Raw genomic sequence first — 12,827 nt, forward strand, 5'->3', positions numbered from 1 at the left:
CCTGGCCTCCCTCCTGAGCATGTGCAGGAGCAGGGGGACAAGAAGAGAGCAGCTGAGACCCACGGAGGGGGCTCTCACTCTTCAGTGAGGATGGAGAAGCCCACAGCTCGAGGAGCCCCAGGAGCAGGCAAGAAGGGGTAGATCCCGAGGCCTCAGGAACAGCCCTAGGACATCGTCCAGGAATGGGCTAAACCCCGAGGTCTCAGGAGCAGCCCTAGGACATCGTCCAGGAATGGGCTAAACCCCGAGGTCTCAGGAGCAGCTCTAGGACATCGTCCAGGAATGGGCTAAACCCCGAGGCCTCAGGAGCAGCTCTAGGACATCATCCAGGAATGGGCTAAACCCCAAGGTCTCAGGAACAGCTCTAGGACATCGTCCAGGAATGGGCTAAACCCCGAGGTCTCAGGAGCAGCCCTAGGACATCGTCCAGGAATGGGCTAAACCCCAAGGTCTCAGGAACAGCCCTAGGACATCGTCCAGGAATGGGCTAAACCCCAAGGCCTCAGGAGCAGCTCTAGGACATCGTCCAGGAATGGGCTAAACCCCAAGGTCTCAGGAACAGCCCTAGGACATTGTCCAGGAATGGGCTAAACCCCGAGGTCTCAGGAGCAGCTCTAGGACATCGTCCAGGAATGGGCTAAACCCCGAGGCCTCAGGAGCAGCTCTAGGACATCGTCCAGGAATGGGCTAAACCCTGAGGCCTCAGGAACAGCCCTAGGACATCGTCCAGGAATGGACTAAACCCCAAGGTCTCAGAAACAGCCCTAGGACATCGTCCAGGAATGGGCTAAACCCCAAGGTCTCAGGAGCAGCCCTAGGACATCATCCAGGAATGGGCTAAACCCCGAGGTCTCAGGAGCAGCTCTAGGACATCGTCCAGGAATGGGCTAAACCCTGAGGTCTCAGGAGCAGCTCTAGGACATCGTCCAGGAATGGGCTAAACCCTGAGGTCTCAGGAGCAGCCCTAGGACATTGTCCAGGAATGGGCTAAACCCCAAGGCCTCAGGAGCAGCTCTAGGACACCGTCCAGGAATGGGCTAAACCCCAAGGCCTCAGGAACAGCTCTAGGACATCATCCAGGAATGGGCTAAACCCCGAGGTCTCAGGAGCAGCTCTAGGACATCGTCCAGGAATGGGCTAAACCCTGAGGTCTCAGGAGCAGCTCTAGGACATCGTCCAGGAATGGGCTAAACCCCGAGGCCTCAGGATCAGCTCTAGGAGCAAGAAGGGCTCCTCCCGCTACATTCAATCCCACTTTTTTCCTTCCTTTATCCCTTTTTTTCCTCCTTTTACCCCAAATCTTCACCACGTTCATGCCAAGGAGTTGAGAAACCACCTGGAAAAACGGGATAAAACCCAAGCGGATGGAAACAACGACGCGGCGCCTACTGGAAGGGTCTTGGGATCATCGGGAAGAGTTGGGATTGGGAATGGGGAAGCTTTGGGGTTCCCTTTAGAGGAATCTGGGAGAATGTTGCTTCCAAGGAGCATTTTTAATTATTATTTAATTAGTTTTTCCCCCCCCCTTTTCCCTGGATACCGGTTTGGGCTTCCGGAGTGATTCCGATTCCTCCGTCGCGCGGCGGCGTTGGGAAAGTGGGAAAAGCAAAGAAAAGGGTGGAATTTTAGGGATCTTTTCCCTCATCCTTGAAGTCTCAGCTTAAGAAGATTCCTTTTTTATCCCTTTTTCTGGGAAAAATCTTCTTTTAGGCCAAGGGTGAAGCCTGAACGGGAAATCCCAAGGAATGGGGAGAAATTCCGAAGGTTTGGCGACTCCCAAAGGCACCAACTGGGAGGAACTGGAGGGTGGGATGGGATCCATGGGAAAACAGGGAGATAAATAGGATTTTAGGGCACATCCCCCCACCCCAAACCTTCAGGTTTAGGGAAAAAATGGGATTTTTTTCCTCGTTTTAATGGAATTTCATTTTTCCTTTCGCCCCTCAGGGAACTTCTGGAAAAAGGGAAGGAAAAATCTGAATTTTCCAGAGTTTTTACCCCTGGGATGGAGCCGTGGGTGGGGCTGGATCCTCGGCAGAAAGCTCTGTACCGGGACGTGATGCAGGAGAGCTACGAAACCCTGATGGCCCTGGGTAAGAAAATGGGGCAAAAAATCCCATTTCCTTCTTATATCCCCAGTTCAAACTGGGATCAGCTCCCCCATATTCCCAGTTCAAACTGGGCCCAGCTCTCCCATATTCCCTGTTCAAAATGGGATCAGCTCCCTCATATTCCCAGTTCCAACTGGGCCCAGCTCTCCCATATTCCCCGTTCAAAATGGGATCAGCTCCCCCATATCCCCAGTTCCAACTGGGCCCAGCTCCCCCATATCCCCAGTTCCAACTGGTACCAGCTCCCCCATATTCCCAGTTCCAACTGGGCCCAGCTCCCCCATATTCCCAGTTCAAACTGGGATCAGCTCCCCTACATTCCAACCTCAAACTGGTATCACCTCCCTCATATCCCCAGTTCCAACTGGGCCCAGCTCCCCCATATCCCCAGTTCCAACTGGGCCGAGCTTTCCCATATTCCGAGTTCCAACTGGGCCCAGCTTTCCCACATTCCAACCTCAAACTGGGATCAACTCCCTCATATTCCCAGTTCAAACTGGGACCAGGTCCCCATACATTCCAACCTCAAACTGGGCCCAGCTCCCCCATATCCCCAGTTCCAACTGGGCCCAGCTTTCCCATATCCCAGTTCCAACTGGGCCCAGCTTTCCCATATCCCAGTTCCAACTGGGCCCAGCTTTCCCATATCCCCAGTTCCAACTGGGCCCATCTTTCCCATATCCCAGTTCCAACTGGGCCCAGCTTTCCCATATCCCCAGTTCCAACTGGGCCCAGCTCCCCCATATCCCCAGTTCAAACTGGGCCCAGCTCTCCCATTGTGTCTCCGTCCTTCCGAAGCTTTCCCGGGAATTCCGACTTCCAACCCCCCAACCCCTTCCCCTTCCCCTTTCCCATTTTTTTCCCTTTTTCCCCCATTTTTCCAGCAGCCAAGGGGATGCTGAGGGACAAAGCAGCCGAGGGAGGAAGAACGGAGGAACTGGAACCTCAACCACCCCCTCACCCGGAGAAGGAAAAACCTTTGGGTTCCAACCGCCGGAAAACCAAACGCCCGGACAAAGCTCAACCCCCTCAAGATGTCCTCAAAACTCCCAATCCCACCCCAAATCCCAAGTTGATCCCAACCAAAGCCACGGGTGGCTCGAACCCCAAAGGGTCACCACGGCAACGCCCGTTTGGTTGCCCCGATTGTGGCAAAGCTTTCCCTTGGGCTTCCCACCTAGAACGGCACCGGAGAGTCCATACTGGAGAACGTCCCTTCGGATGCCCGGAATGTGGAGAAACTTACAGCCAAAGTTCTCACCTTCTCCAACACCGCCGGACCCACGCCAGCGACCGACCCCACCAGTGCGGCCATTGCGGCAAACGCTTCGCCGGCGCGGCCGAGCTGGCGGCTCACGGCCGAGGCCACGCGGCCGAGAAACCCCACAAGTGCCAAGACTGTGGGAAAAGCTTCGTTTGGGCCTCCCACCTCCAACGCCATCGCCGTGTCCACACCGGAGAGAAACCCTACGGTTGCCCCGAGTGCGGCGAAGCCTTCAGCCAAGGTTCTCACCTCACCAAACATCGCCGGAGCCACAGCGGAGAACGACCTCACCGCTGCCCGGCGTGCGGGAAGACATTTTGCCAAAGTTCTGACTTGGTTCGGCACCGGAGGAGCCATCTTGGGAAGAAGGCGTCGCGTTGCGGGGATTGCGGGAAGCTCTTCCGAGCCGGGCCGGCCTTGGCGCGTCACCAGCGAGGTCATCGCCGCGAGCGCGCCCATCGTTGCGTTGACTGCGGGAAGGGCTTCGTTTGGGCCTCCCACTTGGAGCGGCACCGCCGGGTCCACACCGGGGAACGTCCCTTCCCCTGTGGCAGCTGCGGGGAACGTTTTGCCCAAAAAGCTCATCTGCTCCAACACCGCAAGACCCACTCCCCCGACCGGCCCTACAAGTGTGGGGATTGTGGGAAACGTTTCGGGGAGGTTCCCCCCTTCCTCGCCCACCGGAGGGGACACGGGGCCCAAAAAAGTTACGCCTGTGAGGAGTGTGGGAAAGGCTTTGCCTGGGCCTCCCACCTGGAGCGGCACCGCCGTGTCCACACCGGGGAGAAACCCTACGGTTGCCCCGAGTGCGGCGAAGCCTTCAGCCAAAGTTCTCACCTCGCCAAACATCGCCGGAGCCACCTCCCCAAAACTGCTCCCTCCCCGGTTCCTCTCCCTCTGCAAGGGTTGGTGAAGGGGGGAGAAGCTGCTGAGGTCACCCAGAGCTTGCAGCGGTGAGGAACCCTGGAGGACCAACTTCTCCTCCGTCCTCATGAGGGATGGGAAGGAGCAAGTTCTCCACCATCATGATGGGTTGAGGAACCTTGAAGGACCAACTTCTCCATTGAGAGATGGGAAGGAACAAGTTCTCCATCATCACGATGGATGGGAAGGGTTGAGGAACCTTGAAAGCCAAGACCTTCTCCAACATCATGGTGGATGGGAAGGGGTGAAGAACCTTGAAGGACCAAGTTCTCCATCAAGAGACCAGAAGGACCAAGTTCTCCATCACCACGATGGATGGGAAGGAGTGAGGAACCTTGAAGGACCAAGACCTCCATCATTGATTGAGAGAGATGGGAAGGACCAAGTTCTCCATCATCATGATGGATGGGAAGGAGTGAGGAACCTTGAAGGACCAAGACCTTCTCCATCATCATGATGGATGGGATGGGTTGAGGAACCTTGAAGGACCAAGACCTTCTCCATCATCTCAACAGCTGGGGACAGCCCAAGGACACCAGGGGACAGAGGGTGGCACTTGGAGGAGGGCGTTGGGTTGGGCTTTATCCACTGATCCCTCCTGATGTCTCCCACCAGTGGAGCCTCCAGAAAGGGACATTTTGGGAGGAGGAGCCTCTTCCTGAGGGAAACGCTGGCGGATTCTCCTGAAGGAGGAAGGAGCAGGAGGGTGACACAGCCCTGGTTCTTCTGCCAAAAGTTTGGTGTCACAGGGGTGGAATAAAAAGGGGGGTGGTGGGGGAGGTGGTCCCATACCCCGTGTCTGCTTCTCCTTCAGCACCAATCTTGGGTTCTGGGGGTTCTTCCCAGCATCCTCCTCAGCATCTTCTCCAAAGACAAAACCAGGCAGAGACATGAGTGGGTTTTTTCCTTTTTTTGGGTTTTTTTTTTTTTTTCCTTGCTGAATTTCTACTTTATTACCTGAATCCCCCCCAATCCTCCCCAAACTCCCCCTCGGCTCATCCCAAAAGACCCCCAGAACCTTTTCTTTTAGGGGGGGGGTGAAGGTCCCACCAAGGAACCATCAGCCTGAAGCAAGTCCCAACTCTTGGTCCCACCTTTCCCCCCTCATCACCACGGGGGCAGAGGATGAGGTTTAGAGGGAGAAGAGATGCTTCCCCCCACCCTAAATCCTCACCCAAAACCCCCCAAATCCACCCCAAACCCGCCCAAATCCACCCCAAACCCCCCCAAATCCACCCCAAACTCCCAAACTGTCCCTCATCTGGTTCCCCCCCCTTATCCCCCAAATCCCTCTGGGGATCTTCACCCCCCAAGCCCCTTCCCCACCTTTTTTCCTTGCTGAATTTCTACTTTATTACCTGAATCCCCCCCAATCCTCCCCAAACTCCCCCTCAGCTCATCCCAAAAGACCCCCAGAACCTTTTCTTTTAGGGGGGGGGGTGAAGGTCCCACCAAGGAACCATCAGCCTGAAGCAAGTCCCAACTCTTGGTCCCACCTTTCCCCCCTCATCACCACGGGGGCAGAGGATGAGGTTTAGAGGGAGAAGAGATGCTTCCCCCCACCCTAAATCCTTACCCAAAACCCCCCAAATCCACCCCAAACCCCCAAACTGTCCCTCATCTGGTTCCCCCCCCCTTAATCCCCAAATCCCTCTGGGGATCTTCACCCCCCAAGCCCCCTCCCCACCATTCCTTGCTGAATTTCTACTTTATTACCTGAATCCCCCCCAATCCTCCCCAAACTCCCCCTCAGCTCATCCCAAAAGACCCCCAGAACCTTTTCTTTTAGGGGGGGGGTGAAGGTCCCACCAAGGAACCATCAGCCTGAAGCAAGTCCCAACTCTTGGTCCTCCCATGGGAAGGGGGGAAGGGAAAGTCCTGGAGTGATTTCACCTCCTCTCCCCCCACCTTTCCCCCCTCATCACCACGGGGGCAGAGGATGAGGTTTAGGGAGAGAAGAGATGCCTCCCCCCACCCTAAATCCTCACCAAACCCCCCCAAATCCACCCCAAACCCCCCCAAATCCACCCCAAGCCCCCAAACTGTCCCTCATCTGGTTCCCCCCCCTTCTCCCCCAAGTCCCTCTGGGGATCTTCACCCCCCAAGCCCCCTCCCCACCATTGCTTCACCCCCTGGCCCTCCAACAGGAAGGGGGGACAAGCCAGGCCCCCCACCACCACCATCTTGGTGTCCCCAGAAGTGACTTTGAGCCCCATCCTTGCAGCCCCCCCTCAGGAGTTGGGGGGTGGGAGGGAAGCCCAAGACTCTTGGGGGGCAGCGGCATCGCTGGGTTGGGTCCCCCCCTCCCCAGGCCTCCACCTCATGGCAGGGGGCAACAGAGCCTTGGGCCAATCCCGGGGGGCGATGGAGAAGGATGAAGAGGAGGAAGAGGAGGAAGGCAGAGGCTGAGAACCAGAGCTGGGGGCTTCAGGCCAACGTTGGGAGGTGGCGGGCGTCCCCTCACCCTCCCACCAAACCGTGGGCAACCAAGGGATGGGACCACGGAGCCGCCGGGGAGCGGCCATGGCGGCACCGAGGGTTTTGCCACGTTGGGGAGGTTTTTCTGGCCTTCCTCCCTCTCCTCCTCCTCCTCCTCCTCCTCCTGCTTCTCCTGGGGAGTGGGCGCGTTGGTGGCGGTTGCGGTGGGAGCTGCGTCTGAAGCGTTTCCCGCAGTGGGAGCAGGGGAAAGGTTTTTCCCCGGTGTGGCTGAGGCGGTGCCGGTCGTAGTGGGAGCTCCAGGCGAAGCCTTTTCCACAGAGGCCACACTGGAAAGGTTTCTCCCCACGGTGGAGCCTCCGGTGCCCTTCCAGGCTGGTGGGGGAGCTGAAACCCTTCCCGCAGTCGGGGCAGAGGTGTGGCCGGGCGGGGTGGAGGCCGTGGGTCCGGCGGTGGGCGCGCAACGTGGAGCCGACGGCGAAGGTTTTGCCACAGTCCCCGCAGCCGAAGGGTTTCTCGCCGGTGTGGACGCGGCGGTGCCGCTCCAGGTGGGAGCTGACGGCGAAGCTCTTCCCACAGTCCCCACAGCCAAAGGGTTTCTCCCCGGTGTGGATGCGGCGGTGCCGTTCCAAGTGGGAGATCCAACCGAAGCTCTTCCCGCACGCCCCGCACGGGTAAGGTTTGGCGACGCCGACGCTGCCATTTTGGGTGGAGGTCGGCGCCGTTTTGGCGTTTCGCTGCCGGGAGTGGGCGCGTTGGTGCTTGGCCAAGGCTGAACCCCAACGGAAGCAACCCAAGTGGCAGGCCGGGCAGGCATAGGGCCGCTCGCCGGCGTGGAGGTGTTGGTGTTGGAGGAGGTCGGAGCTTTGGCCAAGAGATTCCCCGCGTTGCTCGCAGTGGGAAGATGGCGGCGGGGAGCAGCTGCCGGCGGGCTCGGCGCCAAGCAGGGGAGTTTGGGTCCCTTTGTGCTGGAAACGTTGAGGGTCTGTCTGGTGGTTGAGGCGTTTGCCACAGTTGGTGCATTTTTGGGGGGGTGGTGGGGGTTCTTCTTCAGCTCCTTCCTCCTCCTCCTCCTCCTCGGAGACGGCAGCGTGGGTGCGCATGTGCCGCTCAAGATGGGAGCTCCAGGCGAAGGCCCGACCGCAGCGGGCGCAGCGGAAGGGTTTCTCCCCGGTGTGGATGCGTCGGTGGCGTTCCAGGTGGGAGTTCCAGGAGAAAGCTTTCCCACAGACCCCACACTCAAAGGGTTTTCCACCCGAGTGGCTCTTCCGGTGCCGGTCCAAAGCTTCGGGATCGGCGAAGCCGCGGCCGCACTGAGGGCAGCGGTTGGGCTGCGTGCCGGCGGGGCCGTGGGTCCGTTGGTGGGTGAGGAGGGAGGAGCTGACGCTGAAGCGGCGGCCGCAGTCGGGGCAGGCGTAGGGACGTTCCCCGGTGTGGACCCGGTGGTGGATGGTGAGGTCAGAACGTTGGATGAAGGTTTTGCCGCAGTCGGGGCAGCGGTAGGGGCGGTCGCCGCTGTGGATTTTCTGGTGTTTGACCAGGGCTGATTTGTGGCTGAAGCTCTTCCCGCACTCGCCGCAGGTGTTGGGGGGTTGGGTGGGGGTCGTGGCCCCTTCTCCTCCGTTCCTGCCAACCCTCAGCTCCGTGGGGCTCAAAGGATTTTCCTCACCTGAGGGTTTCACCGCTTCGGGCTCTTTCACGGCGGCTTCTCCAGGAGGTTCCTGCTCTGCTCCTGCTCCGTCGTCTGTGGGGCAGAAGGAGAGAAGGAGACACAAGGCAGGCAGGAGACAGCTTGGGATGTGGGAGGAAAAGGAGAGGAACCACCTCTTCCAAGGGAACCACCTCTTCCGAGGGAATCACCTCCAGCAGAAACATCTCCAACTGGAAGCTCACCGGTGGCCGCGTTGTCCCCGGGCACGTGAAGATCCAGGGCTGTGGGTTGGTCCAGATCGGGCTTAGAAACGGGGAATTCTGTGAGGAAAAAAAACCACAAACAAACAAAAAAAAAACCCATAAGTCAGTGGAAGACCCCCCCCAAAACCCAAGGTGAACCCCCCCCTCCACCCCCAGGTTCTCCTCACCCAGGGCCATCAGTGCCTCGTAGCTCTCCTGCATCACGTCGCGGTAGAGCGCTCGCTGCCGCGGGTCCAGCGCCACGTAGGGCTCCATGTGCTCCCCAAAACCCCCCCTGAAAGAAGGAGATGAGCTGACTAAACAATTTTCCCTTTTTTTTGTTTGTTTTGTTTCCCTAAAAACAAATTGAGGGGGCAGAAAGAAGCAGAAAGGAGAAAAACGGAACCGCAGGCGGCAGAATTCCTTAGGGAAGAGGAAAAAAAAAAAAGAGGCAAAACCCAACCCACGGAGACCTGCTGAGAAAAACCTCCCCTAAACTTAATTTCCACAGAGATTTCGTGGAATTCCCAATGCACTGATGCTTCTCCGTGGGGTATTTCCCCTTCCCCAAACCTCCTGTCCCAAGTTTTCCATCGTTTCCGTCGTTTTTCAGTTTCCCTCGCAGCAGAGCTCTCAGAGCTGCTGAATCATAGAATCATAGAATCATAGAATCACAGAATCATAGAATTAGCCGGGTTGGAAGGGACCTCAGAGATCATCGAGTCCAACCCTTGACCCACCGGAGCAGTTCCCAGACCATGGCACTGAGTGCCACATTAAATGTCTCCAGGGATGGAGAATCTACCACCTCACCGGGCAGTCCATTCCAATGCCTGATCACCCTCTCCGTGAAGAAATTCTTTCTAATATCTAACCTAAACCTCCCCTGGCACAACTTAAGACTGTGTCCTCTTGTCTTGTTGAAGGTCGTCTGTGAAAAGAGTCCAGTTCCCACCTCGCTACAGCCTCCTTTCAGGGAGTTGTAGACAGCAATGAGGTCTCCCCTGAGCCTCCTCTTCTTCAGGCTGAACAGCCCCAGCTCTCTCAGCCTCTTCTCATAGGGTCTGTGCTCGAGTCCCTTCCCCAGCCCGGTTGCCTCCTTTGGACCTGTTCCAGGACCTCTACATCCTTCTTAAACTGAGGGGCCCAGAACTGGACACAGGACTCAAGTTGTGGCCTCACCAGGGCTGAGCACAGGGGCAGAATCCCTTCCCTGGACCTGCTGGCCACGCTGTTTCTGATCCAGCCCAGGATGCCATTGGCCTTCTTGGCCACCTGGGCACACTGCTGCCTCCTCTTCAGCTTCCTGGCAATCCAGACTCCCAGGTCCCTTTCTGCCTGGCTGCTCTCCAGCCACTCTGTCCCCAGCCTGTAGCACTGCATGGGGTTGTTGTGGCCAAAGTGCAGGACCCGGCACTTGGCCTTGTTGAACCTCATCCCATTGGGATCATCCCAACTCTCCAGTCTGTCCTTCTTGCCCTTCTTGTAGACTGGAGTGACATTTGCTATCCTCCAGTCCTCAGGCACCTCTCCTGTTACCCATGACTTACTGAAGATGATGGAGAGTGGCCAAGCAATGACCTCCGCCAGCTCCCTCAGCACCCTTGGATGCATTCCATCTGGACCCATCGACTTATGGATGTCCAGATTACTCAGCTGATCCCTAACCCAATCCTCATCTACTATGTCAAACTCCTCATCTATCTCGACTGCTTCTGGGGCTAAATGAATCTGGGGCTCGTGGAAACCCTGCAGGAGTAAAGACAGAGGCAAAGAAGGCGTTCAGCACCTCTGCCTTCTTTATATCCTCTGTCACCAGGGCTCCCAGCTCATTCCTTAGGGGGCCAATATTGCCTCTGGTGTTAGTTTTGTTAGCTATGGATTTGAAATGGAAAAAGAATAAAAAGCCATTTTTCACTTCCTCAGCTGACCGGTCTATAGTTACCCGGGTCTTCCTTCTTGCCCTTCTTGTAGACTGGAGTGACATTTGCTATCCTCCAGTCCTCAGGCACCTCTCCTGTTACCCATGACTTACTGAAGATGATGGAGAGTGGCCTAGCAATGACCTCCGCCAGCTCCCTCAGCACCCTTGGATGCATTCCACCTGGACCCATCGACTTATGGATGTCCAGATTACTCAGCTGATCCCTAACCCAATCCTCATCTACCACCATGTCAAACTCCTCATCTATCTCGACTGCTTCTGGGGCTAAACGAATCTGGGGCTCACGCGGAAACCCTGCAGGAGTAAAGACAGAGGCAAAGAAGGCGTTCAGCACCTCTGCCTTCTTTATATCCTCTGTCACCAGGGCTCCCAGCTCATTCCTTAGGGGGCCAATATTGCCTCTGGTGTTAGCTTTGCTAGCTATGGATTTGAAATGGAAAAAGAATAAAAAGCCATTTTTCACTTCCCTCTCTGCACCCTCCTCGTTACCTGCAGTCTTCGGCTTCGGGGGGTGTTGTCTGCAGAGCCCCCCTTGATTTTTTTTTCCTTTAAAAGCCCCTTTTTTGAGGTTTTTTTCCCTCAAAAATGAGGGGTTTGTTCAATGCGAGGGAAGGGGACGGGGACGGGGACGGGGACGGGGGGGGGGTCCCGGTGTCTTCTGATTTCCAGAGTATTAAAATAAAATTAAAAAAAAAAACAAAACAAGGGGGGGAGAAGGGGAAAAGAAGGAATTTAAAATAAAAAAGGGGGGGGGGGGGAAAAAAATAAAAATAAAGGAGGGAGAGAAGAGCTCTGCGCGACTCTCAGGTCCCTCTGGTGGCACAGCGGGCGGAAACTTAAAGAAAAAAAAAAAATAAATTTACCTTGCAAAGTAGAAGAATTGTTTAGAGTTGGTTGGTTTTACCTTAGAATATGTGGGGAAAAGGGGTTTTTTTGGGGGGGTTTCGCCGCCATCTCTATGCCTTTACCTCAGGGAGAGCCGCGGAGCTCCTCGGTTGCCAAGCCGAGACAAGCGACGGAGCCGGAGGTTTAGAGGTGATGAGATTGACGGGGGGAGCATTTTGGGGTTAAAAACTTGGAATTCGGAGCTGAGGGGAGGGGACTGGGGGGAGCGAGTGAGGACTGAAGGGGCCGGGTTGACTTGTCGCGTAATTCCACACACACACACACACACACACACACACACCCTTCCCCCTTGCCGCGCTGGTTTTGGGGCTAAAAAGAGGGCGTTTGGCTCAACGTGATGATGTGAGGGTAGCGAGGATCTCTCCAAAACGTTTAAAAGCCCAGTGAGGGGTTTTAGGGCTCAGAGATGCCGCAGAAATCCCCCCCCCCCGTCCCCCCGTCCCCCGTCCCCCGTCCCCTTCTTTGCGCCACAGCCGCCATTTTGAGGGGGGTTTTGCCCTCCCGTTGCCTTGGCAACGCCGGCGGGTTGCCCTCACCCAAGATGGCCGCCAAGGCTTCACCCACCGCCTCCCCAGGGGCCATTTTAAGCGGGCAGTGGCGGGAAGGCCGCCGCCATCTTCCCGCTCGCCGCGCCTGAAGCCGCGGCCGCCATTTTGGAAGAGGGCAGGAGCCGCCATTTTGCCAGCGGGAGCCTCTTCCCTCTTCACCCCCCCCCCCCCCTTTAGTTCTGAGGTGAAAGTCCCGAATTAAGGGTTTTTTACCCCAATTTCTGCCCTCCCCGACCCCACGGAGAGCTCTGCGGGAAATATTTCCTCCCCCAGAGCAGAGAGAGTGAGAGAAATGGAAAAAAAAAAGGAAAAAAAAACCCCAGAGAAATGGGGGTGTTGGAGCCTGCGTGGGAGGGAAATCGACCAAAGGGTTTTTATATTAAAATGTATATATTAAATTTAAATATTATTCTTTTTCACCAGAATCCCCTCCCTTGGCTTTTTCACCGTCCCTGAAAATAGAGGTTTTTGAAGGAAAACTTAAAAATAAAGTCCCTGGGAAGCTCCTTTTAAGTCGAACGCAGCGTTTGGGGGACAGGTGAGTAAAGCCAGGGCAAAAATGGGTCCTTTTTCCCCCAAAAAACAGTGATTTTAAGGAAACATCCCCCCCCCTATCCTATAGGAACCCCATAGGGATCCCCCAGTCCTACAGGAACTCCATAGGGACCCCCCACAATCCTATAGGGAGCCCCCCAGTCCTACAGGGAGCCCCCCTAATCCTAATAGGATCCTATAGGGACCCCCCACAATCCTATAGGGAGCCCCCCAGTCCTACAGGGAGCCCCCCTAATCCTAATAGG

General features: G+C 56.5%; 2 protein-coding genes across 3 annotated transcripts; one reads left to right on the forward strand and one right to left on the reverse strand.

Annotated features, from left to right (window-relative positions):
• Window positions 1-1,953: 1,953 nt before the first annotated feature.
• On the forward strand, window positions 1,954-5,187 carry LOC103530884 (zinc finger protein CKR1). 2 transcript variants are annotated; one of them, XM_030468724.1, is made up of 2 exons: window positions 1,954-2,093; window positions 2,996-5,187. In XM_030468724.1, exons 1-2 carry the CDS (start codon window positions 2,006-2,008, stop codon window positions 4,330-4,332), a joined length of 1,425 nt encoding a protein of 474 aa, XP_030324584.1. In that variant the 5' UTR covers window positions 1,954-2,005; the 3' UTR covers window positions 4,333-5,187. The 2 variants fall into 2 exon arrangements, with proteins under 2 accessions (XP_030324584.1, XP_030324585.1); XM_030468725.1 differs by having other exon boundaries at window positions 1,990-2,093; window positions 2,999-4,801.
• Window positions 5,188-6,487: 1,300 nt separating this feature from the next.
• On the reverse strand, window positions 6,488-8,904 carry LOC115600326 (zinc finger protein 436-like). The gene is made up of 4 exons (XM_030468720.1): window positions 8,817-8,904; window positions 8,629-8,706; window positions 7,317-8,479; window positions 6,488-6,974 (listed from the first exon to the last, which is right to left on the reverse strand). The coding sequence occupies exons 1-4, from the start codon at window positions 8,902-8,904 to the stop codon at window positions 6,531-6,533; spliced, it is 1,773 nt and encodes a 590-aa protein (XP_030324580.1). The 3' UTR covers window positions 6,488-6,530.
• Between the last annotated feature and the right edge of the window lie 3,923 nt (window positions 8,905-12,827).

Source organism: Calypte anna, unplaced genomic scaffold (genome assembly GCF_003957555.1).
Source record: "Calypte anna isolate BGI_N300 unplaced genomic scaffold, bCalAnn1_v1.p scaffold_26_arrow_ctg1, whole genome shotgun sequence".
In the NCBI taxonomy this organism is placed as follows: Eukaryota; Metazoa; Chordata; class Aves; order Apodiformes; family Trochilidae; genus Calypte; species Calypte anna.